General features: G+C 39.2%; 1 protein-coding gene across 2 annotated transcripts; it reads right to left on the bottom strand.

Annotated features, from left to right (window-relative positions):
- Positions 1 to 157: 157 nt before the first annotated feature.
- Positions 158 to 24556, bottom strand: LOC109003302 (phosphatidylinositol 4-kinase alpha 1). Of its 2 annotated transcripts, none has more exons than XM_018981391.2 (26): positions 23434 to 24556; positions 22937 to 23278; positions 22673 to 22834; positions 22238 to 22408; positions 21912 to 22070; positions 21690 to 21817; positions 20364 to 20670; positions 19631 to 19799; positions 19189 to 19406; positions 18416 to 18574; positions 18127 to 18309; positions 16723 to 17250; positions 16260 to 16619; positions 14517 to 14731; positions 13210 to 13387; positions 12938 to 13074; positions 12649 to 12799; positions 6553 to 6819; positions 5601 to 5678; positions 5092 to 5151; positions 3572 to 3744; positions 3301 to 3496; positions 2892 to 3032; positions 1232 to 1440; positions 833 to 994; positions 158 to 690 (listed from the first exon to the last, which is right to left on the bottom strand). In XM_018981391.2, exons 1-26 carry the CDS (start codon positions 24430 to 24432, stop codon positions 432 to 434), a joined length of 6111 nt encoding a protein of 2036 aa, XP_018836936.1. In that variant the 5' UTR covers positions 24433 to 24556; the 3' UTR covers positions 158 to 431. The 2 variants fall into 2 exon arrangements, with proteins under 2 accessions (XP_018836936.1, XP_018836938.1); XM_018981393.2 differs by having other exon boundaries at positions 5104 to 5151.
- Between the last annotated feature and the right edge of the window lie 128 nt (positions 24557 to 24684).

The following is a 24684-nucleotide window of genomic DNA, read 5'->3' as shown; positions in this document are numbered from 1 at the left end:
TCCTCAAATTATCATTTTTTTTTTTCCTTCTCTGAGCAATTGCAACAAAGAAAGAAGAAAAAGAAACAACTTCGACGATTCTACCGAACACCACCTCTCTTATGAAATGGTAACCTGTTATCTCTAGGCTTCAGACAAATTTATTTGGCAAATAAACTCCCTAAAATGCGAACTCCCATTAATAAATAACTACAAACTATATTTTTACAACCCTCAGCAGGAATCCCACGACTAGGTTACAGAGACCTCAATTCTGTGTCAGCCGTTTTTACATTACTCACCTCAACACTACTTGCAAGGGGGCTTCCCCGAGGAAAAATCGCAGCTACGAGACGATAATTTGACAGGATTACATGCAATCATGTACAAGTGAAGTCGAGCACCCAAAAATAAATTTAAAAACAATAAATAAATAAATAAATAAAAGCCTTTTACTTCTCAATGCCCTGCTGCAGATATTGAATCAAGTCATAGCCGGCAGTTGTCCACTTGTTGTAAGCATCAGTGCACACACGCATCATGAAAATGGCCGCTTCTCGCTCACTCATCTCGGGATGAAATCTCCTTCGAAGGTTTCCAATGGGATCACCCCTGCTGAAGCAAGGTAATCCACTATCTAGCATTAACAAAACCGTGTTGATAATCCCATCCATATACCGACGGGCAGCAAGGTACCCCTTCACGCATAAACTGTGGACATATATGGTGACAAGCAAAAATATTAAAAGCTCGGTTCGCATATATAACATCACACATAGTTTTTTTGATGTAGATCAAGTTCATTCACGGATGCTGATTTGAAAGAAAGGGGGAGAGAGTAAACAAATGTCACCTCACAAATTGGTTCCATGTTTCACTCTTCATGACCCCCGATGGGTCAAGTAATTGTGTCATCTCATGGCTCAGCTTAAAGTGTGCACTTTCAAAGCGCATATTTCCCCCCGGTGAAGTTTCTAGGATGAATCCAAAATCAATATGAACAAGCCTCCCTTCACTGCATTTGACATGTAGTTAGCATTGGATTTATTTCTACACTATCTTCAATATATTATTTGGAAAGGCCCTTTTATATAAACATTTTCCAAGAATAAGGAATTGGCCAATGAGATTAAGCAAGTAAATAACTGACTTAAGTTTGCCCTGTAGTAACGGAGAGCTAAATCAAAATAAACCCTGCAATAATCACAAAGTACAATACACACATAAAATAAGGAAAAAAGAGATAGCATACTTGTCAAAAAGAAGATTCCCGTTGTGCCTATCCTTAGGTTGAAGTAAAAGACTGGCAACTGCATAACCAGCACTGCTAATGATGAAGTTCTGGCGCGCAGCTTCAAAATTAGGAGAGCCTACAGGCCCATAGTCCTGTTGAAAAATCTCAAACAAACCACCATCTGTTGTTTCACCCATCTGACTTCGGCTCCGTGTATTTGGCACAACCTGCAAGATAAGATGGCATTTAGGCTCAGTTTGGATTGAGAAACACTCTCAACCCATCTCATCTCATCCCATCATTACAACTTTAATAAATTTTCATATAAAATACAATATACAATTCAACTTTTTCAAATCCCAAAACAATAATAATATTAAAAAAATAATATTTTAACAATATTTTATTCAACTTTCATCTCAACTCAACTCATCTCATCTCATCTCAACTCACCATCCAAACCTAACCTTAGAGAAGGAAGCTATGCATGGTGTATCAGTCAATCTGTTGAGGCCGAGAGAGATGATTCAAAGAATATCCCATCCGGAGCAAGGAAAATGTATTAAATCTTCTGGAATTGGTTGAAAAATTTTATCTTTAATAAAAGGAGAATTCCCCGTTAATTCATATGTTGTTTACAGGTATCTTGCGATGCATGGTTTGAAAACTAGCACAACAGGTATGTTGAAATTATTTCAGGCTTCCAGCCTCAAGAGTCTTGATAGGGCCTTGCCAACCTTAATATTGAAACTCAAATGAATTCAGATACCTTTCTTTATAAATAAGTGAACTTCATTATTAACGGTGCAAAATAAACTATGCATTTTGATCTTGGATAGCCCCAAAAATTTCAATGGTACAAGATTAAAGCATGTAATAAAATTGACCGACTTCTTTGTATCACTGGAAAGGCCGCTTGGTCCATGCAATGCAGAGTAAGTGGTAGGACTACCCCTACATCCCAGTGACAGCAAAATTCCAATCATAGGCCTATGATACAAACGCCAAGGTACTAAGCTAACTGGAACCTTCAAGTAAGAGTCAATTTCAACAACAATTTAGGCTCAACTATGTTTTTTTTTATAAGTAATTTAGGCTCTACTATGTTTTTCTATTTTAGTTGGTTTGTCATAACAAAATCTAGGTAAGAGAGATTTCTAATCTAGTTGCTTTAATTTTGGACAATAAATTAAAAATAAAAGGATGCTAAAGTTCTAAAATTCGAATGAAGATCCTGCAATTCCGGAAAATTCAATACAGTTGTATTCAGCTAGGAAATCCTTTTTGATAAGTTATTCAACTAGGAAATCCTAAAAACGAAACTTCAGAAATAATAAATAAAATAACGAGGAAAGAAGTAAATTTTAAAAAAAAAAAAAAATACTCAATTTTGAATATAAATATAACTAACGTTCCAAATCTTCTCACCTAGACTTCCAAGAAATTAGAACAAAGAAATGATCTGTCTCACTTGCAGATTTTGTGTCAATCTACACGAAATATCTTACAGGATAAGGCAACTTTAAAAAGTACATAAAGTCTCACAATCTGTCTGCCGTGGTCATTTAGCAATTGTCCAAGTAACATTGCAGTAAGAAAACAAGAAGCATGACAAGAGGACGAGTGCAATTCGCAAGCAATCAAGCAAAATCCTTTGAAGTGTAAGGTAAAAACTCACCTCAATTATGCCTCTCTCTGGGCCAGTTGGGAGAACACCATAAGGGAACAGATAGAGATTAAGTCCAACTGCTTCAAATATGTCTCTAAGAAGTGCTATCACTTGAAGAGCAAGAACATCCTGTCGACAATCATCTCCAACCTTGAACAAGAAAACTCAGTTAAGCCACACATAATAACCTTCAATTTGATTAGGATTAACACTCAGTTGTAACAAATATGAATTAAAAACCATATATTATGAACATGGTGCCGACCAAAAAGAAAAGCAGCCTCCTGTAAACTTGAGTGGCTTAATTGTTTAAATTTCCATTTATTGGTTAAGCTTTACATAAGCATTGAAAATTGTGAGTTTTGGTTCTTAACTCAAAGGTGGATATCAACGAAAAGCTTCAGGATAACAGGCTTACCTTGAAAATGCAAGCTTGAGGCTTTATATTGCTGTAGTCGCCGTCCCGATCTACCACATTAAATGTAATCATTATTGGGACTTTTGCGGCCGATTGCAAGGGAATTCCACTATCCACCCGAATACCCCTGACAAGCTTGTTTGGGGCAGTTGGTAAATAGAGGTCTTCTCCCTCCACTTCAATTTTCTCCAACTCTCTGTCGTAGCAAATATTAGTTTCAACCCCCAGATGCAATACTACAAGGTTAAGAGTTCACATATAAGAAGCATACCTCCGGATACCAGCTCGGCGTTCTTCCTTGGGGAGTGGAAAAAGTACGCCAGAAATCGATGTAACTTTGTCGAAGAAATCAAATTCTCTTTGAAACATGTCAAGTGCTTTGGGAGAAAATTCATCGATAATATGCTGTCTAACACTTGGCAACAGTGCTTGAAATGAACTATTCTGAAATTACAAAAGATAGATACAAGCTTTTCAGCATGTACTGACAGACAACTACAAGGAAAACATCAAACCCTACCATAACAATTGAAAATTTTAAACAAATGTATAATAACAAAGTAGAGTCATGCAAACACATCTCGCAATACCAGTCTTTAAAAATGGACCATGCTATTTTCTCATACCAATGCAACACAACATAGTGCACCAGATTTAAAATTCAATATCTGAGGCTTCCAATGGAGCAACATTTGCCCCATATCAATAACAACCACTAGCACTGAAAATAACCAAGGATGTGGGTACTCATATAATTCATTGATCTGAGTTGACAACATCTTACAAGAGATCAGAACAATATACATCGGTAATGAAAATGCAATCGGAATCACTGCATCTCTCGCAATGGTAGCAATATATTATGATACACGTGCCTATCATACAATTCTCGCATTGCACATGAGAAACAGATAATTACCAACAAAAACAGATGCACTGAGAGTACATCAGACAGTTTCCTTCAAAAGAAAAATAAAAAAATGAATTCTGCCTTGCAAATGAAAATTGTCAGTCACTTATGGTCCATCGGGAACAATATTCTTCACCACCTTCCTACTCTCTGTGATACGAAGTGCATGGACCCCCTTTGGTGATAGCTCAAAAATCTTTGAATCTATCAGGCACTTGTCACAAAAGCCATGATTATCCCTCAAAGACATCTAAAAATTCAACAATCAAGGTAGAGCACAGCCTAATCTGATTAATGATGCTATAAGCCACTACATCCATTGCGAATCACCAGAAGTAGCCACCATAGAGGAAAAACTCTCTTCAATATAATTATTGGTTACTTCTCATAAAAAAGAAAAAAAAAGTATCTCCTAGATTGGTGTCTCCCTCATATGCTTTATATGTACTTCAGTTGTGCCTCTTGCATTTATTAATAAAAATTTCTTGCTTGTACATATAAAAAAAAAAGTAATAACAAGTGTTCTCTCAGCAGTTCTAAATGTCTAACCCATTAATTAGTATATATTCCATCAAAAATAAATTTCAGATTTGAATGAACATTTGAAAATGAGTATCTAATATTTACTTTTATATTAGAATAATGATAGTCTTATGGAAAATAGATTCAGACTTTTATGTATAATTTGCCATTTCTTTCAACCAAGGTGTATCACAAGGAAAAATATGTGCGCACGCGTGTACAAATGAACAATTTTGCAAGACATGAAACATCATTTTATCTCCATCACATTGATGATAAAATTTCAATAGCAGTAGATTGTAGTTCACATCATGAATAAACTGTCGTGTGCTGTTTGATCTGAAGTACACTAAACATACATGAGGACATACCTTCCCAGCAGCAGCATCTTTACCTGATTCTGGTCCACACGTTTCACCCTGTCATTCTTAAAGTCAGCACCAATCAAATTGAAACCAAAACAGATTTCAGTGAAAGCATATTATATTTTGCAGTTTCTATCACCGAATCACAACAAAGGAAAAATAAACAGATAGACAAATAAGTAAAGAATAGACAAGGATAAGATGGTGCCACATCAAGGTTATTGCTGTTAACCATTCACCCCTTTTTCACACGTGATGGTCATATTTTTTTAATAGACCTGAAATCTTCAAATGCATCTACAAATCATTAGGATAAACAATTTTTTTGATAAGTTAAAAAAAAAAATCTTTATCCTAATGATTTGTAGATGCATTTTACTTGAATTAGTGAAGTAAAAAGATCCATATCCTCGTTCATATTTATATGCTGAATGGTATTACAGAAATAAATACTAAAACATTTAAGAGCAGCTGTATTATTCACAGTTAAATATTCTCCACACCTGTAGATGCCAGATCAGAATATGAGCAAATATATCACTCCTTTGAGCTGCTCTAAGCAAATATCCTTCAACCAACCTCTGCAAAATGATGAAATAAAAAATCAGATACATATAACACATTCACAATTTTTTTTGTATAGATAATCAAGAAGTTTTATTCATAACCATAGGCATAGCCAAGTACACAGGATGTATACATGAGTAATACCTAGCTAGGGTTTACAAGCGACATAAGAAACTCATGGACACATTCACAGATACTGGCATACGATATACATAATTGCATTATTTGGGCCTGCAACTCAAACAAACAAAGTGCTTGCCCTGAAATTGGCTTCCATTGGGCTGGCGAGTTCTGTTTGGTAGGTTGAAGGGAAAAAATGGCTGTAAAAAAAATGGTATAAAAAGCTACAATTAACCTAAAATGTTTAATTTCAATACAATCTTTGTTGGTTTCATCCAATATAAGTCATTCAAAATGAAGGTAGGTTTTAGTTTGTACTGCCAAATAATCCATGGAATGTAAAAACCACTTATAATTGAATCAGGTTTGGGATAATTTGGATTCTCATACAACATAGCCAACCCAAATTAAATAGAGATTGGATTCGGATGCACCTGTCCAAAATCTAAGCAGCAAAACTAGAGTTAAGAAACTTAGATAGGCCTTAACTCTAGTATAACTCCTTGTGTACTTGGGCTATGCCTATTCTTATTTATACTATCGTTTACTTATAAAAAAAAAAACCTAGAGTCAAGATGTCCATTGTTGGGTTCAACTTAGTAAATTCACATGCTATTTTTTTTTTATAAGTTACTAAAGTCACATGCTATTAATACACAGAAGGAAAATATATCCACACACACCCACCACCACCACTCTGATCCACACCCCACCCAAACCTACAAACTCTCAGAAAAAAGCCGTACACATCTTCATTAGATAACCAACCTCTTCATCATATCGCAGAGCCTGCACAAGCTGTGGCATGAAGAAGGTTACTCGTTCAGGAGGATAGGACTCCAGAACCCTAAGCACATATGCCATAACACGTGGATGACCCTTATAAGCAGGAGTGAGGAACTCAAGAGCCTGTGTAATTGAACAAGCAGCCCAGTGTGGCAATTGTTGCAGAAGTGCAGAATTCTCATCAGCTGCCTTTGGGGTGACAAAATAGGGCAATGCTTCAGGTATGCAGCGGATGTCCAATATATGTGACTGAAAGAAAAACCCTCACTGAATTAAGATATCAAGCAATATAAGATGGAAAAGAGTAAACACGCAATACTTTTCACAATACTTTACACAACTATGTTTTGAAATGACAGGTATTTTTGTAAAATAGCTCATAAAAGTAACATCACTTTACAGGATATTTTAAAAATTTTTTTTTTTTGATAATTGTAAGTATATTAATAAAAGAATAGGCAAAAGCCAAGTTCAGTACAAATAATGTCCTAGCTAAGTAGGAACATTGAAAATAAGGAAAGCATGGAAATCTTGGCCATTGAAATTAACAGAATGGGCCCAAGTACATAGGGTTCTAAACAAGAAAGCCTTTAGTTCATCTATTGATCTTTCCTTGTCTACAAAAGTCCGTTCGTTACGCTCCTGCCATAGACACCACATGACACAAATGGGCACCATTTTCCAAATAGCCTTGATCTGTTTGTTACCTCTTAAATCTGTCCAACTAGCCAACATCTCCACCACGGACTTGGGCATAACCCATCCCAAGTCTAATCTTCTGAATACTTCATTCCATATCCCTCTAGCTATATCACAATGTAGTAGAAGATGATCCACCGATTCACCCTCGTTCTTGCACATACAGCACCAATCAACGATGATCACTCCTCGTCTTCTCAAATTATCTGTTGTGAGTATCTTACCCAAAGAAGCAGTCCACACAAAAAACGCTGCTTTGAGGGGTGCCTTGTGTCTCCAAATCCTTTTCCAGGGGAATTGGGTTGGCTGTTCTTGTGTTAAGGATTTATAATACGAGCGAACCGAGAATAAGCCTTTCCCCGTGTGTATCCACCACAACCTATCAGCTTGATGATTGCTGCGTTTGAGAGAATATAAGAGGCTGAAAAAGGATGCAAAAATATCAACTTCCCAATCATGTGCTGCCCGGGTAAAGTTAATATTCCATTGAATTTGTTCCCCCACTATTACCATAACTTCCTCCACGGATACATCATTATCACTTGCCACCCTAAAGAGAATAGGGAATAGATCCTTTAAAACCCCATTACCACTCCAATTATCATACCAAAATTTGATCCTAGTCCCATTTCCAAGACAAAATCTTATATGCCTGGAAAAGACCCCCCAACCTCTTCTTATATGTTTCCACAAACTCACACCATATGTCCCATTCACTTCATTGGTACACCATCCCCCCCATAATTCACCATATTTGCTCTCGATCACCAGTTTCCATAATGCTTCAGGTTCTTTATGGTATCTCCACAACCATTTCCCAAGTAATGCCCGATTAAAACTTCTCAAATTTCTAATGCCCAACCCGCCAGAAGAGATAGGTCTACAAACATTTTCCCACCTGACTAGGTGAAATTTAAATTCTTCCCCCATACCTCCCCATAGGAAATCTCGATGTAGTTTCTCAATGCGAACTGCCACACTTGCTGGGATAGGAAACAAGGATAGAAAGTATGTCGGTAAATTAGATAACGTACTCTTTATCAAGGTAATCCTACCGCCTTTTGACAAATACATTCTCTTCCATCCTGCTAATCGACGCTCTACTTTCTCAATCACTATATCCCATATAGGAATCGCTCGTGAGACAGACCCCAATGGAAGACCAAGGTATGTCATAGGAAGTGAAGCAATCTTACACCCCAGAGTATTAGCCAACTGTCTTATCCGTCGCACACCTCCAATAGGCACCATCTCTGATTTATCCAAGTTCACTTTCAACCCTGAAGCTGCTTCAAAACAAAGGAGAAGGGCCTTTAAGACGCGAATCTGATTGTTGTCTGCCTCGCAAAAAATAAGAGTATCATCTGCAAACAATAAATGTGAAATATTAATTGATCCTCCTCCCGGGGATCCTATTGAATACCCATTCAGACACCCGTTTGCAACCAGAGCTGAAGTCATTCTACTCAGAGCCTCCATTACAATGACAAAAAGTAATGGTGACAACGGATCTCCTTGTCTAAGGCCTCGTGTACTATTAAAAAAACCCGTTGGACTTCCATTTATCAGCACTGAAAATTTTGATGTAGAAATACACCAACGGATCCATGATCTCCATCTTTCCCCAAATCCACATCTCCTTAGAAGGTCTAGTAAAAATTCCCAATTTACGTGATCATACGCTTTTTCCATGTCTAGTTTGCATAAGACCCCATTTCTACCATCTTTTAGTTTGCTGTCCAAAATTTCATTTGCTATAAGTACAGCATCTAGGATCTGTCTATCCTTGACAAAAGCATTTTGAGGCTTTGAAATTATCTTTCCCACTACCTCACTAAGGCGTTTTGCGAGAACCTTGGAAATGATCTTGTAAACCCCATTTATTAGGCTAATGGGTCGGAACTCCCTGATTTCTTCAGCCCCAACTCTCTTTGGGATCAAAACAAGAAATGTGGCATTTAGGCTTTTCTCGAAATGTCCAGCTTCATGAAACTCCTGGAACACCAACATGAGATCATCTTTTAGTATATCCCAGCAAGTTTGAAAAAAACCCATAGAAAACCCATCAGGACCCGGAGCCTTGTCTTTGGCCATCTTCCTCACCACTTCGAAAACCTCACCCTCCTCAAACGGCCTCTCCAAATGAATACCATCCCTAGGCCAATAGTGTCGAAGGCTAATCCATCAAGCTTTGGTCGCCACACCTCCTGTTCAGTAAGTAGTTGTTCAAAGAACCCAACTACATGATTATTAATTCTCTGTTCATCCTTGCACTCTGCCCCATCTATCTTCAGCATCTCAATATTATTAGATCTTCTGTGTGAATTAGCCACTCTATGGAAGAACTTAGTGCATCTATCGCCTTCCTTCAACCATAGTGCTCTCGACTTTTGCCGCCACGAAATCTCTTCTAGTAGAATGATCCTCTCCATATCTGCAACCATCTCTAGTTTTTTAATCATTTCGTCCTGTGATAAAGACCTGGACTCTTGAATCCTATCCATTTCAGCGATCTCCCTTGTCTTGGTTTTCTTCTGTTCCCCAATGTCTCCAAAAGACTGTCTATTCCATAATTTTAAATCTTGTTTTAAAGCTTTCAATTTCCTCGCCAGAATAAAACTTGGAGTGCCCTGAAAATGATAAGCTGACCACCACTGTTTGACCCTATCAACAAAACTTTCTGTTTCTAGCCACATATTTTCAAACTTAAAATACCTACGTCTTCTTTGAATCCCACCAGAATCCAACATAATTGGCCAATGATCCGAACATAGTCTAGGCATTCTTTTTTGCCAAACCTCCGGGAAGTGATTTTCCCACTCAGGAGAAATTAAGAATCTATCTATTCGAGACCAGGACTGATTATTAGCCCACGTACCTAAGCCTCCCGCCATAGGTAGATCCACAAGATTCAACTCAAAAATACATTCTGAGAAATCAGTCATAGCTGGCCTTAGTCTTCTATTACCAAAGCTCTCACTAGGGAATCTTGTTACGTTAAAATCTCCTCCAATACACCATGGAAGATCCCACCAACTGTATACTCCAGCTAATTCATCCCACAGAAGTCTACGATCTATGTCTGAATTTGGACCATAAACCCCTGCAAATGCCCACAAAAATCCATCCGAGATGCTCATAAACGAGCATGCTACCGTAAAAGCCCCAATAAACTCCTCCTTTTTCTTCACTACCCTTTGATCCCACATTACCAAAACACCACCTGAAGCCCCATTAGCTGCCAAGTAAACCCACTCCACGTGTGTGCAGCTCCATACACTTCTTACAATACTAGTGGTGATAGCTTTCAACTTCGTCTCCTGTAAACAAACAATGTCCGCCTTCCATTCTCTCAACAAGTTTCTCACTTGAAGTCTCTTACTCAACACATTTAGGCCACGGACATTCCATGAAACTATTTTTGGTTTCATTTGGGAAGGGCCAGCCCCTTTCCTTTAGACCTTTCCCTACTAGAATTACCTTCAGAGTTCATTGACCAAGTCAACCTCCTAAGCTCTCGCTGTTTTTTGGATCCTATTTTCTTATGTTGTTGATGGCCTGCTTCAATGGCTGTGAGGAGTGCCATGAATTGCTCCTCATACCCTTCACATTTCAATCCCACAATATCCTGAATATCTTTTACTGTTTTAAAAACCCAATCTGAAGCATTCGACTGATCTGGGAAGAGACAGCTCAACGGGATAGGATTTTGAATTTGAAATTCCTGTAGTTCCTCCAGACCTACTTCATCCATGGTATTTGACACCTGAATAATTCTCTGAGAATTTTCCTCATCCGAAAGGAATAAATCTTCACTTGCCGAATCTCCCCTTTCACTATCCCTCCTAGAAACGTCTTCGTTGAAAGGCTCAGAAGTGTCCGTCGGACCTTCATCACCCCCCCCACACCCCATCGGCGCGTTCTGTGCACACAGAGGAGGAAGAACAACGCTCGGAGTCGACGTGTGCTTCTCACCATTCTGTGCACCTTCGGTACCTCCCCCACACCCCATCGGCGCGTTCTGTGCACATAGAGGAGGAAGAACAATGCTCGGAGGTGGTGGAAGAACCACTTCTATCGTCGACGTGTGCTTCTCACCTTCCTGCTGGATCAGTGTCTTCGTCGGCGCCTTCTGAGATCGACGCGACGATGATTCCGGCAAGTCTTCATCCTGTTTAAGGCGCCGCGACGTCGATGGCGGCTGATCTCCTTCCTTCGCAGAAGTCGCCCTAGGCCTCCAGAGGTTTCGGGTCTTGAAGATGGGCCTCCACCTTCCGCACGGGTCTCGGGCTTGATTTGGCCCGTAAGGGCCCATATGAGTTGGCCCTCCCGACGTCTGCCCCTTCCCCTTATCATCCCTTAAACGCCCCGTTTCACGCTGACCCATTTCATCCCCGACAACACGCAACACTTTTTCAACTTCCTTCTGCAGGTCCCTCAACTGCCACTGCATGTCCCTCACCATACCGCGTACCTCCCGCATGTCTCTCTCGAAATCTCCTTCCCGAAAGTATCCCTGGTGACCTCGAGCCCCTTCTCCTCCGCCAGCCCCTTGCCTTGGCACAACCCTTGTCTCTGTCGATGTTAAAGCTTCTTTGTATGATTGAAATTGAGTTTCCTTCCCCCACTGGTGACCTCGAGCCCTTTCTCCTTCACCATACCCAGCAGATTTGCTGCCCAGCAGAGAGGCCTTCCTAAGCACCTCCCTCAATCTTTTCCATCCCCTTCCTCCCTCTTCTTCAGGAATCAACATGAGACTACGGCGCCCCCCTTCAGCATACACAGCAATCTCCAAGAATCTGCGCGAACATCTCTGCGCTATGAAACTCCTGTACCCCTCCCTTGTTGATGAATAATAATCCTTATTAACACCCGTCACACTCTCCTCCAATACTCTCTCAAGCCACTGAGCAGTGCTCAAGCCCATCAGTATCTCCTATTTAAACCTTCTACCTCTCTCAGTGATACGTATGAGACCTCCTTCTCTCATGATGGAGAATATTTTTGCTTCAATGACAAGCTCCCAAAAACTTCCCATACTTATCTCCAGATGATATGACTTTTTCCAGATGATACCAATCTACATTCTACACTAAACTACATGCTAATCACCAATGATTTACATGCTAATCACCTCAAGAAAATACCAACACAGCAGCAAAACACAAGAAAACCAAGAAAAGCAAAAAGTGTACGGAGAGAAAATCTTAAATCATGAAAGAGTTAAATCATGTGAAAAACACATTCTTCTCGAGTGTTGTGTGGAAAAGTGTTGTGGAAAAGTGTTGTGTGGGTACGATTACTCATATAAGATACCCTAGAGAGACAATGGGAAGATAGCCTGGCAATACCAAAGAGATACATTATAAGTATACATACCTGAACCAGTTGAGTTATTTCAGCTTTCAAATGTGTGTTTGTTGGGAACCTTGATGCCAAGGAAAAGGCAATCCGAGGATCGACAGAAAAAGCTGTCCTAGTGTACTCAATCCATTTCTCTGAGTTAATTTTAGACCGGGAAGTACTTTCCCTGAAAAGTTAATGGAGATGCATAATGAAAATGTTTTATCCCCATATTGAATCAACTAATGTAACATAAGGTTTACAAAGACACCCAAAACAAGAGAAGGAAAAGAGTATGAAATTTCTCTGTATGATAAAAGATTACTTTGAGTTAAGGGGTTGAGCCCAAATTTCAAGCCTGTCAGCCTCATGCTGGCATAGCATTAAGAGTAGCTGCTTTCTCTTTTCTCTTCCGACTGTGTAGTTCTCCATCTGGCCCCAGACAGGGTGATACTGATCATTCTGCAAATATTAAAATAACTCTAAGGATACAATGCACATAGAGCTCGCAAAATTAACTAAAAAGGGCATGTCTTTTGAACGTTGAAAAGCCACCTGTAGATTTCATGTACTACAATGCAAATATAGCCACCTTACCACATCAATCAACGAACTTCCGTTTTCACGTGGTCGTGCTTTTGATTCAGACTGATCTACTCTCTCATTTGAAAGATACTGAACAAATACAGAGACAGATTGAGCCTCACTAAGGGCAAAACTCATGTTGTTCATGTCATACCATTCAGGCTCATAAGCAAACCAGCCCAAAGAGGCCCTGTAACATACAACAAAAACAACATTCAATTTCAAAAAGAATATGCAAGTTTGCTTGATGATGTCATCTTGAGTATAGAAACTTGACAGCAAACTAAGCTCTAGTGCAACAATTTACCAAGACAATTGGATAACTGTCCAAACTCCAATACAGTATGTAATAAACTGCATAAGCCTCAGTATCAGAAACTTAATATCACCAATGGGCAGACAAAGAACAATATGAATGTATTTAAACTGCAAAATCGCAGTTACCAAATATTCATTTTCATTCTTATAGCTGCCCGTCAGGGTGCAGCCTAGTGGTAAAAAAAAGATCTTGGGATGAGCTGTAGACTCATACATCCTTGGTTTGATTTCACACTAGGAGTCCCCCTTGAGTACCCTAGTACACAATTCTGATAGGTGGGATGTTATTATCTAGGACTTTTACTCTCAAGGGTGGATCTTAAGGTCCCTACCTTAATGAGGTTCAATGTCATCAAATTCTTGCAGCCAGCTCTCGCAGTATTCATCATTCTTGCAGCAGACTGACTATATACCTACCATCATTTTTTTTTTATTAGCACTGGGTGTCTAGGAAAAACGTCCCAACTAATCCCGAGGGTGCACAGGCTCTCGGCAAGGAGTTTCCTGCAAGTGCATCTCAGATAATTCAAGGGAAAAATCCTCCAATCCGATGGCCCATAGAGATTGTTTGCACCCAAGGGGATTTGAACCTTAGACCTGGGGGAGCATACCCCCAAGCCCAAGAGCTTTACCACTTGAGCCAACCCTAGGGGTTACTATATACATCATTAAAACAAATCTTATAAGTTGCAACTAAATTCCTAACAAGAACGTATATCAACTCTTGAAACTTCCATTATAATAAATTTTATAGCTGCATAGACATGCATCACAATCAAAGATCTAGTCACAAGCTCCATATTTTGCATCAGGGTATACACAATTCTGGAAGAAAAGAGAACCAAAAATAAGAAAACAATGAACTTCAAGTTTTTAGCCTGGTGACAAGAGCAATCTTTTATACATGTGGAGAAATTCTAGTAAATGAAAGTCAAAAGTACCAAGAAACTGTGTACTAAGATGCAGAATCCAAATAACAAGAAAGAGTAACTTGCAGTTACCTATAAATTCGATCCTCCAATAGCTGAAGCCCTGCTTTAAAGTTCTGCAGATTGCCTTGTGACTGGCATGAGCAGAACTTTAGCCCCATAAGCATCACTGTGAAAAAAGTACCAGTGGCTGCAGGATGGCGTGAAAAATTCCAAGGAAATTTTGTGGTCCCCTGCAGCAGCCGACCAAGGAGCAAGAGTTGCTCTATGCTGTTGTGTCGAACTACCTATACAACCAAAACAAGATAAAGGGAACAACAGAAAAAGTCTAAGGTCAATTCCATTTAATTTTTTTTTTTTATAAGTAATCAATATTGTATTAATAGAGATAGGCAAAGCCCAAGTACACAAGATGGGGATACAAGAGATAAGACCTATCTAGGTCGAAGTAAGGGAAACTAGAAAGTCATGAAAATTCAGGCCATTAAAATAATTCCAACTAAAGGAAGCAACTAGTATCCAAGCATCACAAAATCTGGCTAATCATTGTTGAAATTCACGTGCCCAATGAAAAAAACTGAAAGTTAAGAAACAGGTTAATATAGAGAAACGCTTTGTTACAATAGACAGAAACCTCCACTTACTGGTTTTTTTCCACTAGATTCATTCAAAGAACTATAGTTAGAGAGAACCAAAGCAATTACAGCCTATACTCCAAAAGTACTAGTTTATGATATAATTGGAGTGTCATTAGAACCATTATAAAGAGTAAGAACAAGAATTTCTCTTTCCTAAGCAATGTGAAATCTCATATACCACCTACACTTATCACTTATCAATCAATATAGGGTCCCCCCCCCAAAAAAAAAAAATCCCGATATCCTCGTTGGGCCCGTTCGTCATAGGTGGCATGGCTCAAGTACCACATTTATGGTTGGGATAAGCTCTGATAAGGGAGGCCCAATCTACATCTGGGCCTATTCTCCAAACGGGCTAATCAATGATACAATTGGAGTCCCATTGGAACCATTTTAAAGGGCAAGAACTTCTCTTTCCCAAGTAGAGATCTCATACACCACCTACCCTTATTAGTCAGTATGCGGTATCATATGGTTAGTCATTTTTCTCCTGTCTAGGGTTCGCATACTTCCTGTGTATGAGGTTTGCACCCTTCTGCACTTTTTAATGAATTTTTATTAGTTGTCAAAAAATTAAGAAGCTGATTAGAGAAGAAAGTGAGAAATGCAAATGAAGTAACTGAATATCTACCATCTCTTTCTGCGAAGTAAAATATCCACCACAACTCAATCAACATTATTGAATAGGAAATGACACAGAAGGCCAGCCAATGCAGTTATCCTCCTTGTAAGGGATTGTGATCTATAACTTGAGCCAACCTCTATTTGTGATAGTTTCACAGTGAAGAACAAACAACTCCTAAGGAGTGGGAGAAACAGCCCAGCAATATTAACTGTCACTTCCAATTACTAAAAAATCAGGACACCTATCAGCGAATGAATTTTCTTACTTCGACAGCCATGTGACTCAGTATTTTGTCTTTTACCAGAAGAAAAAGAAATGTAACCCAATTTCAAAACTTAATCCCTTGACTAAACAAACATCAAATTCCACATGTCCCTAAATAAATATAACTTACTGAGATTAAAAAAATAAAAAAGAGAACAAAGCAAATAGTTGATAAGTGAAATATAATGTGTTTTCCTCAATGTGAGCATCACATTCATCCAGTACAATGAGTAATTAAGATAGGATAGGAGGTGACAGAGACAGAGAGATAGGTCAATAATTCCTAACCTCAAAGCGATCAATTAAAAATCCAAGCCATAGTCTATGAGCAATTATTTGCTCAACAGGATCAATTTCAGGTGGTGTTTCTGGCTCCCCAGGAGCAAGGTGAGGCTTTAGTTTTGCGGAAGGGCCTGAACACCTTGCTTCGGATGCAAAAAGGCCTCGCTTTGTATCAATTGTCCATAACCATGCATCAACAAGCTCGGCAAGTACTAAAGATCCCAGTTGAGGTGCAGCAGAAACTAACCACGTCCAAATGAAAACACCAGTTTCCATTGCATCAGGTGTAGAAATGTAAGCCGGACACCAACAAAGAAGACGTAGGAGTTGTGAGAAGCCCTCGACATTTGATTTTGAATCAGAACCCTGCCAGATAAAAATTCGGACAAAGAGAAAGAGAACTCAATCTCTTTAAATATTCTTCCATTCTCTGAAAATACACAAAATGAAAATCTGAAATGTATTTTACCAGATTTGACAGAAGTAATGCAGTGGCCTGAGAACAAATTTTTCGAAATTGAGACTTGTCCAATTCCCCACCTTTTTCTGCAGTGTTAACAAATTGTTGAAGTAAACGCACAAAGTTTGTAAGTAACCACCCATCATATAAATCATCCTCGGCCTGTGACTGTTGAGGAAATGCTCCAGATATCAACCTTTGAAAACCAGCCCCAAGCCCAAAGCCTGTTGAAGCCCCTGATTGAAATCCAAAGGTACTACACGCGTTTCTCATGCCAGTAATTTCTCCAGCATGGTTGCATTTCACTGTTGCACTAACTATACCAGTACTGAGTACCTCCAAGTTAAATGCCTCTGTTAATTTTAAGTTTGCTCCAGATGCAGCAGCAGCAGCAGCCATAACTGCCGGAATGTTTGCAGTTTGTATGCCTGTCCAGCAATCACTTTTACCTGTTCCAATTCTTATCTCAGATAATAGAGAAACCACATCAGTTGTATGCTGAGCTCTTTGCCATGTGTTTGCTTTGCAAAGCTTTTCCTGAATTATACAAGCAAAATCCAAGAAAAACTTGAAACAAACTAAAAATTTCTGACAATCTGTCTATAATATTTATCGAAAGTAGAAGTAGTGGTAGCAACCAGTATTTTTTTGAACGGTAAAAGTAAGGTTATATTGAGTGAATGGAATAGTTATAGCCCAAGTACACAGGAAGTATACAAGAGGAAAGACCTATAAGACGTTAGGTGCTTGAAAAAGAAACAAGAAAACTGGTATTATAAAAGCCAAAAGGATGATAATTTTATCTAACAGTAAATATGGATGGTTCCATTTGTCCTTTGCATGGAATCTGAATAGCAAATTCATTCTCAAGCAAACCATTTGTTGCAAAGAGGACACTCTAACTTGGATGTGACAAATAATCATTTGGTCCGAGTGTTTAAAACTTGAAGGATAACCAAACAGACCCTAAATGGTTTTTTGGTAAAATGAGGGACCAAACTAAATTCCAAAGGGTCATAATATTTAACAAAACCTCCTCAAATATGAATGCAATCTGATATATATATATGCGCACACTTTTTCTCTATGATGTAGAACCTCGACAAGGCAAAACTCTTCAGACCCACCTTGGGAAGTAAATCAAAGTTATATCAGACAAATAACTCAGTTGGGTTTTATGTAATTCCCCCTGAGGGTGTTATTTGAAGAATTTTTATTAAACTTTCCAAGACTTTTTAGCACGTTTCCCTTTTCACAATTAGGTGAATCTCTTGTATACTTCCTGTGTACTGGGGTGCTTCTTACAAATACTAATAATTTTTAAAAAAACTCAGTTGGGTAAATTTCAAAATACAAAACTATTCAGCATCCATGATTATAACCACCCTGAGAGCAATAGAGTATTTTGGGAACCTGTAGAAGACCCTGGCTAGTACAAGGAGCATATGAAAGTGATTTGATGATCCATTCTCGAACTATCTTTTGGTACAAAGAACGAACTGCCACCATCCAAGCAGGATCATTGACAACAGCAGAAGGTGACTCGTTATGAATTGAGAATAGCAGAGAATCTAGAGAAGATGAATTCCATAAAACCTGCATTCATGTAGTCCCATTTGTTTAAAATGTACTATGTAAATGTTAAAAAAAAAAAAAAAAAAAAGACATGTAAATGAGAATAGTAATACCAATAAGACATTACCTGTGGAAACCTATCTCTAAACTGAGTCAACAGGTTGACAGCAATATCCCGTATGTGTTCCTCTCTCCGAGACATACTTTTGATAAGAAAACAGGTATGGGCAAATAGAATAGATTCTCTGACCTCAGCTTGGTCTCCTGTATCAGATATTCGATCGTCCTGAAGCAGAACTGAATGATCAGTGATATTCACATATTACGGAAAGATAAAGGAGAGAAGCAGCAGAAGATCAACATTAGAGCAGTAAAAAATAATTAAAAATAAAAGGAGATATTATGCACTTTTGACTGATTTATACCACCACCTAAGACGGTGAGTTTGCTAAAAAAAGAAAATATAAATTACATTAACCCCTGTCCCCTAGAGCCATCCATTTATTCGAGGAATTGGATGATTTTTATTTGTAAGGAAAACTAAAGAACGGAACAAGAATTTCCCCAGAAATTTTGAATCATTTACTTCAAGACAATGCAAGAAGCATACACCCAAGCCGTAATGCTGCTACAGGCATTTTGTTGACTAAGCCCTGGTTTGGATGGAAACTCATCTCAATTAATCTTATCTCATCATTACAACTTTATCAAATTTTCACACAAAATATAATAAATAATTCAATTTTTTCAAATCCCGAAATAATAATAATATTAAAAAATAATATTCTAACAATATTTTATTTAACTCATCTAAAATCATCTCAACTCATCTCTAAATTCAAACGGGGCCTAGATGTAAATGAAATTGCTTCAAAAGCTTGATAGAAAACACAGCTATACCAGCCACGATACTGCCGTTTCAAATGCCCTGTGGACAATTGCTGTTAAACACTGGAAGACAGCCGGCATAAGATTGGGAGTTTTTAGGTATTCAAAGACACAACTGAAGGCACTTCTAGAAGTAGTCACAGTAGTCCCACCATTGAGGATGCCACCATTGCTGTTAAAGCGTATAATCTCTAGAAAAGCTACTGCAAGGAGATAGGTAGCCTTTACACCTGTAAAATGAAAATAAAAAAAAGCAATGTTTTTTCAGATATCAAAAGTGTATATTGGAGAATTATCAATACATTTTGTTTCAAGATCTTTGAAGATGGTGACCAAACAAAATCCAAAATAGCATATTTCCTCAACATCGATAGCAACAAAATGTCAATTTGCGATGAATGAACAAAGGAAAGAATAGCTTTTCATTAAAAACAAACCAAGGAATTCTTCGAACCTGAAATTGTGCTCATTGCTGCAACATCAACTCGTCCTCCAAGAGCAGCAGAAAGAGCAGCCCTCTGGGTCACAGCAGCTTTCTCGTTGCCACTCCCTCGACGACTGCCCGGGTTGTGAAGAGCATTGAGTTCTAACTCATCTTCAAGCCATTTCACTGAGCTAACAACCTACAGAGAAACACAACCCCACATGCACTATAAACATATACAGTTCTTTGACCAAAAAAAACAACAATCCGAATGCCACATCCACTCCTGAAAATTTAAATATGTGTAAGTAAATGAAACTGAGTATCCAAGACAAGACACAATTACTCCAATACAGAAACCTAACAGAGTGAATTCAATAATCAACCAAACATTCAGTGAGATATAAAGACATGAATGGATGATATTCTATTGAAATTGAGTATCCAAAACAAGTTGACACAAAATCTCCAAAACAACAACCAAGGGAAAAAATAGTCGGTGAAATACAAAACAAATCCCACAGTACCAAAGAAAAGAACCAAAAGACACTAGATACTAGTTTATATATATATATATATATATTTACTTATCAAAAAATATATATACATATATATATATAAGCAAATCATTGAAACACTTGTAAAAAAAAGTAAATCATTGAAATAGGCATAGTCCCGAGTACACAAGAAGTATACAAGACACTAAAAACTAGGATAAAGAACAAACAAGCATTACATAGAAAATTCTTCCGAATCAACTTACTAGTGGAGGAGTCCCTTGAGCAATACGCTGAACAGAAGAAGACCACTGTGTATTCCACATGTATGGTCCACCCACAGCTTGGAGAGCAATAGCACCCATGCTTCCCACGCTATTCAGTGTACTGGACATTGACTTTGTTGGTACTTGAAAATTCTGTATGGGCGGTGCTAAGCCAAAAAGTGCAAAATAGAACCACAAGTTGCGAAATAACTTCAAAAGTGAAGGTTCCACATCTATAGTAGGATTAAAGTCGGAACATATTTCAGCAACAGCAGGAAGCAGAGGCCCCAGAAAATCTGCTCCACTCCTGCAATAATAGTATCAACTATAAAGATTGAAATCTCCAATGTGTATTGTGGTAATAAATACAGCTAATAGGGAGGTTGCAGTGGCTGATGTGCAGTTATTTTCTCATGGTTCGCATCAGTGGAACATTATATTTTATAGGGATTTTCATGATTGGGAATTAGACATGGTTACTGAATTTTTCAGCTTATTACATTCCTCCGGAACTTCTAGGGTTCAACATGATAGTATGAAGTGGAGGACTAAGGATCATAAGTTATGTACTATTAAGGCGTATTACAACCTTTTGATCACGTATGACCTTACTCCATTCCCTTGGAAGAACATCTGGAGATCTCGTGTGCCTTCCAAAGTTGCTTTATTTGTTTGGAATGCCGCACTAGGGAAGATCTTGACTATCGACAACTTGAGGAAAAGAGGATGTGTGGTGATGGATTGGTGTTACATGTGCAAAAAGAATGGAGAATCGGTTGATCATCTCTTACTACACTGTGAGGTAACAAGGGTGTTGTGGGATGAGATCTTTCGGAGGGTTGACGTCACATGGGTAATGCCTTCGAGGGTTGTGGAATTGATGGGCTGTTGGAGGAATTTGCAGGGTTGTCGTCAAGTGGCAGCAGTATGGAAGATAATTCCGCTGTGTATCATGTGGTGCACTTGGATGGAAAGGAATGCGCGATGTTTTGAAGATAAGGAACGTACAGTGGTGGAGCTGAAGAATTTCTTTTTTAATACTTTATTGCTTTGGTTTTCTGCTATTGTTTTAGTTGGGGACAATATTCAAGACTTCTTGTCTTTAGTTTATCGCTCTTAGAATGTATTTTTTTTAGGAGTTTTGTGGTATACTACCTGTGTACATGGCTTTGGCCTTTTTCATTAATAAAATTTATCTCTTACATATAAAAAAAAAAAATAAAGTAATGCCTCCAGAAGACAAGCATGGGCCATCATAAATAAAAAAGAAATCAATAGAAGCACCATGATTACATAGAATGAGTGTAATTACAAACAGAGTTCTACCTTCCACTTTTGGACTCGGCAGCCAGGCCTACGTCTGAGCATAAAGATAGCAAACGGTGACGATAGTCTGAGCGCAGTTTCACACTCGTAAGACCACTAGCAATCAGAAGAAATCCTACAGGAAGAGTCTATGTGATTGAACCAGTGAGCATCCATTTGAGAAAATACGGTGTCAAGCAACTTAAATCATCAAGCCAGTACAATTTATTACATAGTAAGTACCTCAACGCGTTCTGTAGTGGCTTCAGGTGGAACTGTTCTGCTTTCAGCAGATCCTAGACTTGAGAGTTTACCTAAGTAACTTCTTGTCATCAGAACTACTGTCTCACGATAGGACTTCTCGAACCCTAGGCTTGCAATTCGAGATACAGCATCAAGAAGCTGCAGTAAATTTAGTGAGAAAAGTTAAGATACTTGCCACCAACTCCAAAGAAGCAACATCTATCTGATACAGTGATAGTTATCAATACTAAACTAACTAAACAGATTAAAAAAAGATGCAAAATTCACGTCAACAGATACATGCTCAGAAGACAAAGATTCCATACTCTGAGTCGCAATAAACTAGGAGTTGAAGCATCACCCTCTTCTAAGCTTTCAACGAAAAGGGGTAATATCATGTCCACCACTTCGGATTTTTTGACAGCCACATTTAAGTCAGCTAGTAAGCGTATAACATTGAGTTGCACTACAGGAATTGCCTGTTTTTCCTTATTACCCTGAAATAGGTAAAGATTAAAAAGGCATGCAACAAAATCGAGTGTTGATAATAAAATAATAAGGAAAATCTCAAAGATACAATAATTTAGGAAAAAATAGATCTTTTTGACAAAGAAGATTTCCCCCTGATAGAGAATAAAAAGGTTTGCATATGAAATATAATTACCATCTCAAACCAAATTACCAGCAATATCCATACACATTTTTTTTATCGGTAAACAATTTTTTATTGATCAAAAGACACCAGCAATATCCATACTAACCTGTTCCTCATAATCGTTCCGTTCACGTATACTTGTAGCCAATCCCATGATATATGTGTCCACAGGAGCCCGATCCTTGGTCCAGCAAGATTCAATTATCTGACAACTAGTCTTCATGACACTCTCAAACATAGCTCCCTGGCTGCTGCCCCAAGTATCAGCCTGCTTCAATTACATTGTACAAAACACAATACGAATAAATAGAGAAAAGATTACCATATGGCACGTGAATAAGATGCAAAATAACACAACCATACTATATACCTGTGCACAGACAGCCAGCGCAATGGGCTTAAGGCGGATGAGCAAAACACGGAGTGGTTGACCTCCTCGAGCCACAGAAACTTGTGCAACCCCTGCGAGCAAGGAGTCAAAGAGCTCTTCACAAGATCTCAGCTTGCGCCACACCGAGAGCAAACAAGCTTCTGCCGCGTCAATCAGCAATGCAACTGCCTCGTGCACCAACCTCTTAGTGGATTTTCCGTCAGAGTCAAGGACCACAATACTCTTAATTTGCAACTTAGCCGCAGCCTGATAAGCCGACAGCTTCGTATTGATTCTGGCTTTCAAAAGCACCCCCTGTTCGTTCCAATCCCGCTTCCGAATCTGCCCAGAGAACCAACAATTCAACAATCTCTCTCGGTCCCATCTCTTTTAACTAGCTCAAGTTCTAATTATCCCAAAAACAACACACTAACAAACTACAGATGACATAAGAAATAATATATATTTCAAACTTGTACGATCGAAAATCTCCTTACCTTCAGAAAAAAGGATAAAGATTGGAGCTGCTTCTTCACGATCAACCTCACCTGATCAGAAAGTCTAGAATCAATATGGACCTTATCCAAAACATGCGCAATGAGTTTGAACGCAATCTCCTGCTTTTCCAAGCTCTCAATGGACTCCTCCTCGAACGAAGCGAGCTGTTGCCTAAACGTAGCTTCACCTCCACCCCCATCATTGAACCCCAGATTCAGAGCCAACTGATCGACCCCACTCTTCCAGACGATGCTTCCCCCATTCATCACCATCGAACCCCTCGATGACGTCGCACTCGTGGCCTCCTCCCCAACCCTCGAACTGGAGGTTGAATCGGACACGTGGCTCACCTCATTTCCGGGACTCGCACTCTCATTCGGCTGATAGTGGTTCGCGCTCAACGGGGAGCTCTGCGTCGATGAAGTCGCAGAATTCGACGTTGCAACTTGCTCTCTCGGTGTGCCGGGGACTGGGACCGGGATCGCGAGCTGATCGATGAGGCAAGTGACCAATTTATCGGCATCGGAGGGCAAAATGGGCAGGAAACTCTGCGCCAAGGCCGTTAAGAAAACCCTAGCAATCGAGGAATTCTCACTAATTGCCGATAACACAGCGTCTCCGGTGAACCCTGCGATCTCTGTGGAAAAATCGGAGGACAATTCAGCGGCATTGGAGACGTAGCTCAGGAAATCGGAGAAGAAGGAGGCGATCGAGTCTGTGGTGAAGGATTGAGGCCAAAAAGACCCCGCAAACGAGAAGGGAACGGAGCGGAGGAACCCGAGGACGACGGCTTTTGGTCGGGGATCGGAGAAATCGGAGCATTTGGAGAGGAAGCGGGAGACGGCGAGGACGGCATTGAGCTGAGAGCGGGAGACCCGAGGAGATCCGGCAAAAAGGGACTCGGGTTGGGGGCACCGGTTGCACAACCACGCGAGCTTGTCAGAGAAAAGGGTCGGGTTCTGCACGACCAGGTCGCAGAGCTCCTTCAGAGCCTCCATTTCCAGCGATCGAATCCAAAGACTCACAGGGAAAATGGATAATGTTTCTAGGGTTCGCACATTGGTGGCGTTCTCTCTAGTATTCCATGATATCGTTAATGTCGCTGTTGTTATAATCAGTTTATAGGCTTTCTACATTCATTCAATTTAATTCTGCCTAGTATAAATAATTAAATATATGATGCCTTTATGTAATTCAGGGTAGTTAGGTGATGCCGAAGGTTATGTTTGGTTTACTTGCGGTGCAAGCCT

This window comes from Juglans regia, chromosome 16, assembly GCF_001411555.2.
Source record: "Juglans regia cultivar Chandler chromosome 16, Walnut 2.0, whole genome shotgun sequence".
In the NCBI taxonomy this organism is placed as follows: Eukaryota; Viridiplantae; Streptophyta; class Magnoliopsida; order Fagales; family Juglandaceae; genus Juglans; species Juglans regia.
The sequence above is the reverse complement of the archived record's forward strand: the minus strand, read 5'-3'. Positions and strand labels throughout refer to the sequence as shown.

What these genes read in the sequence shown, in the direction of transcription:
- LOC109003302 (XM_018981391.2), bottom strand. Translation starts at nt 24,432, where the DNA reads ATGGAGGCTCTGAAGGAGCTCTGCGACCTGGTCGTGCAGAACCCGACC. An exon ending in GAAGTTCGTTGATTGATGTG is followed by an intron (nt 13,075 to 13,209) that starts GTAAGGTGGCTA and finishes TAATATTTGCAG; the next exon opens with AATGATCAGTATCACCCTGT. An exon ending in ACATGGAACCAATTTGTGAG is followed by an intron (nt 691 to 832) that starts GTGACATTTGTT and finishes ATATGTCCACAG; the next exon opens with TTTATGCGTGAAGGGGTACC.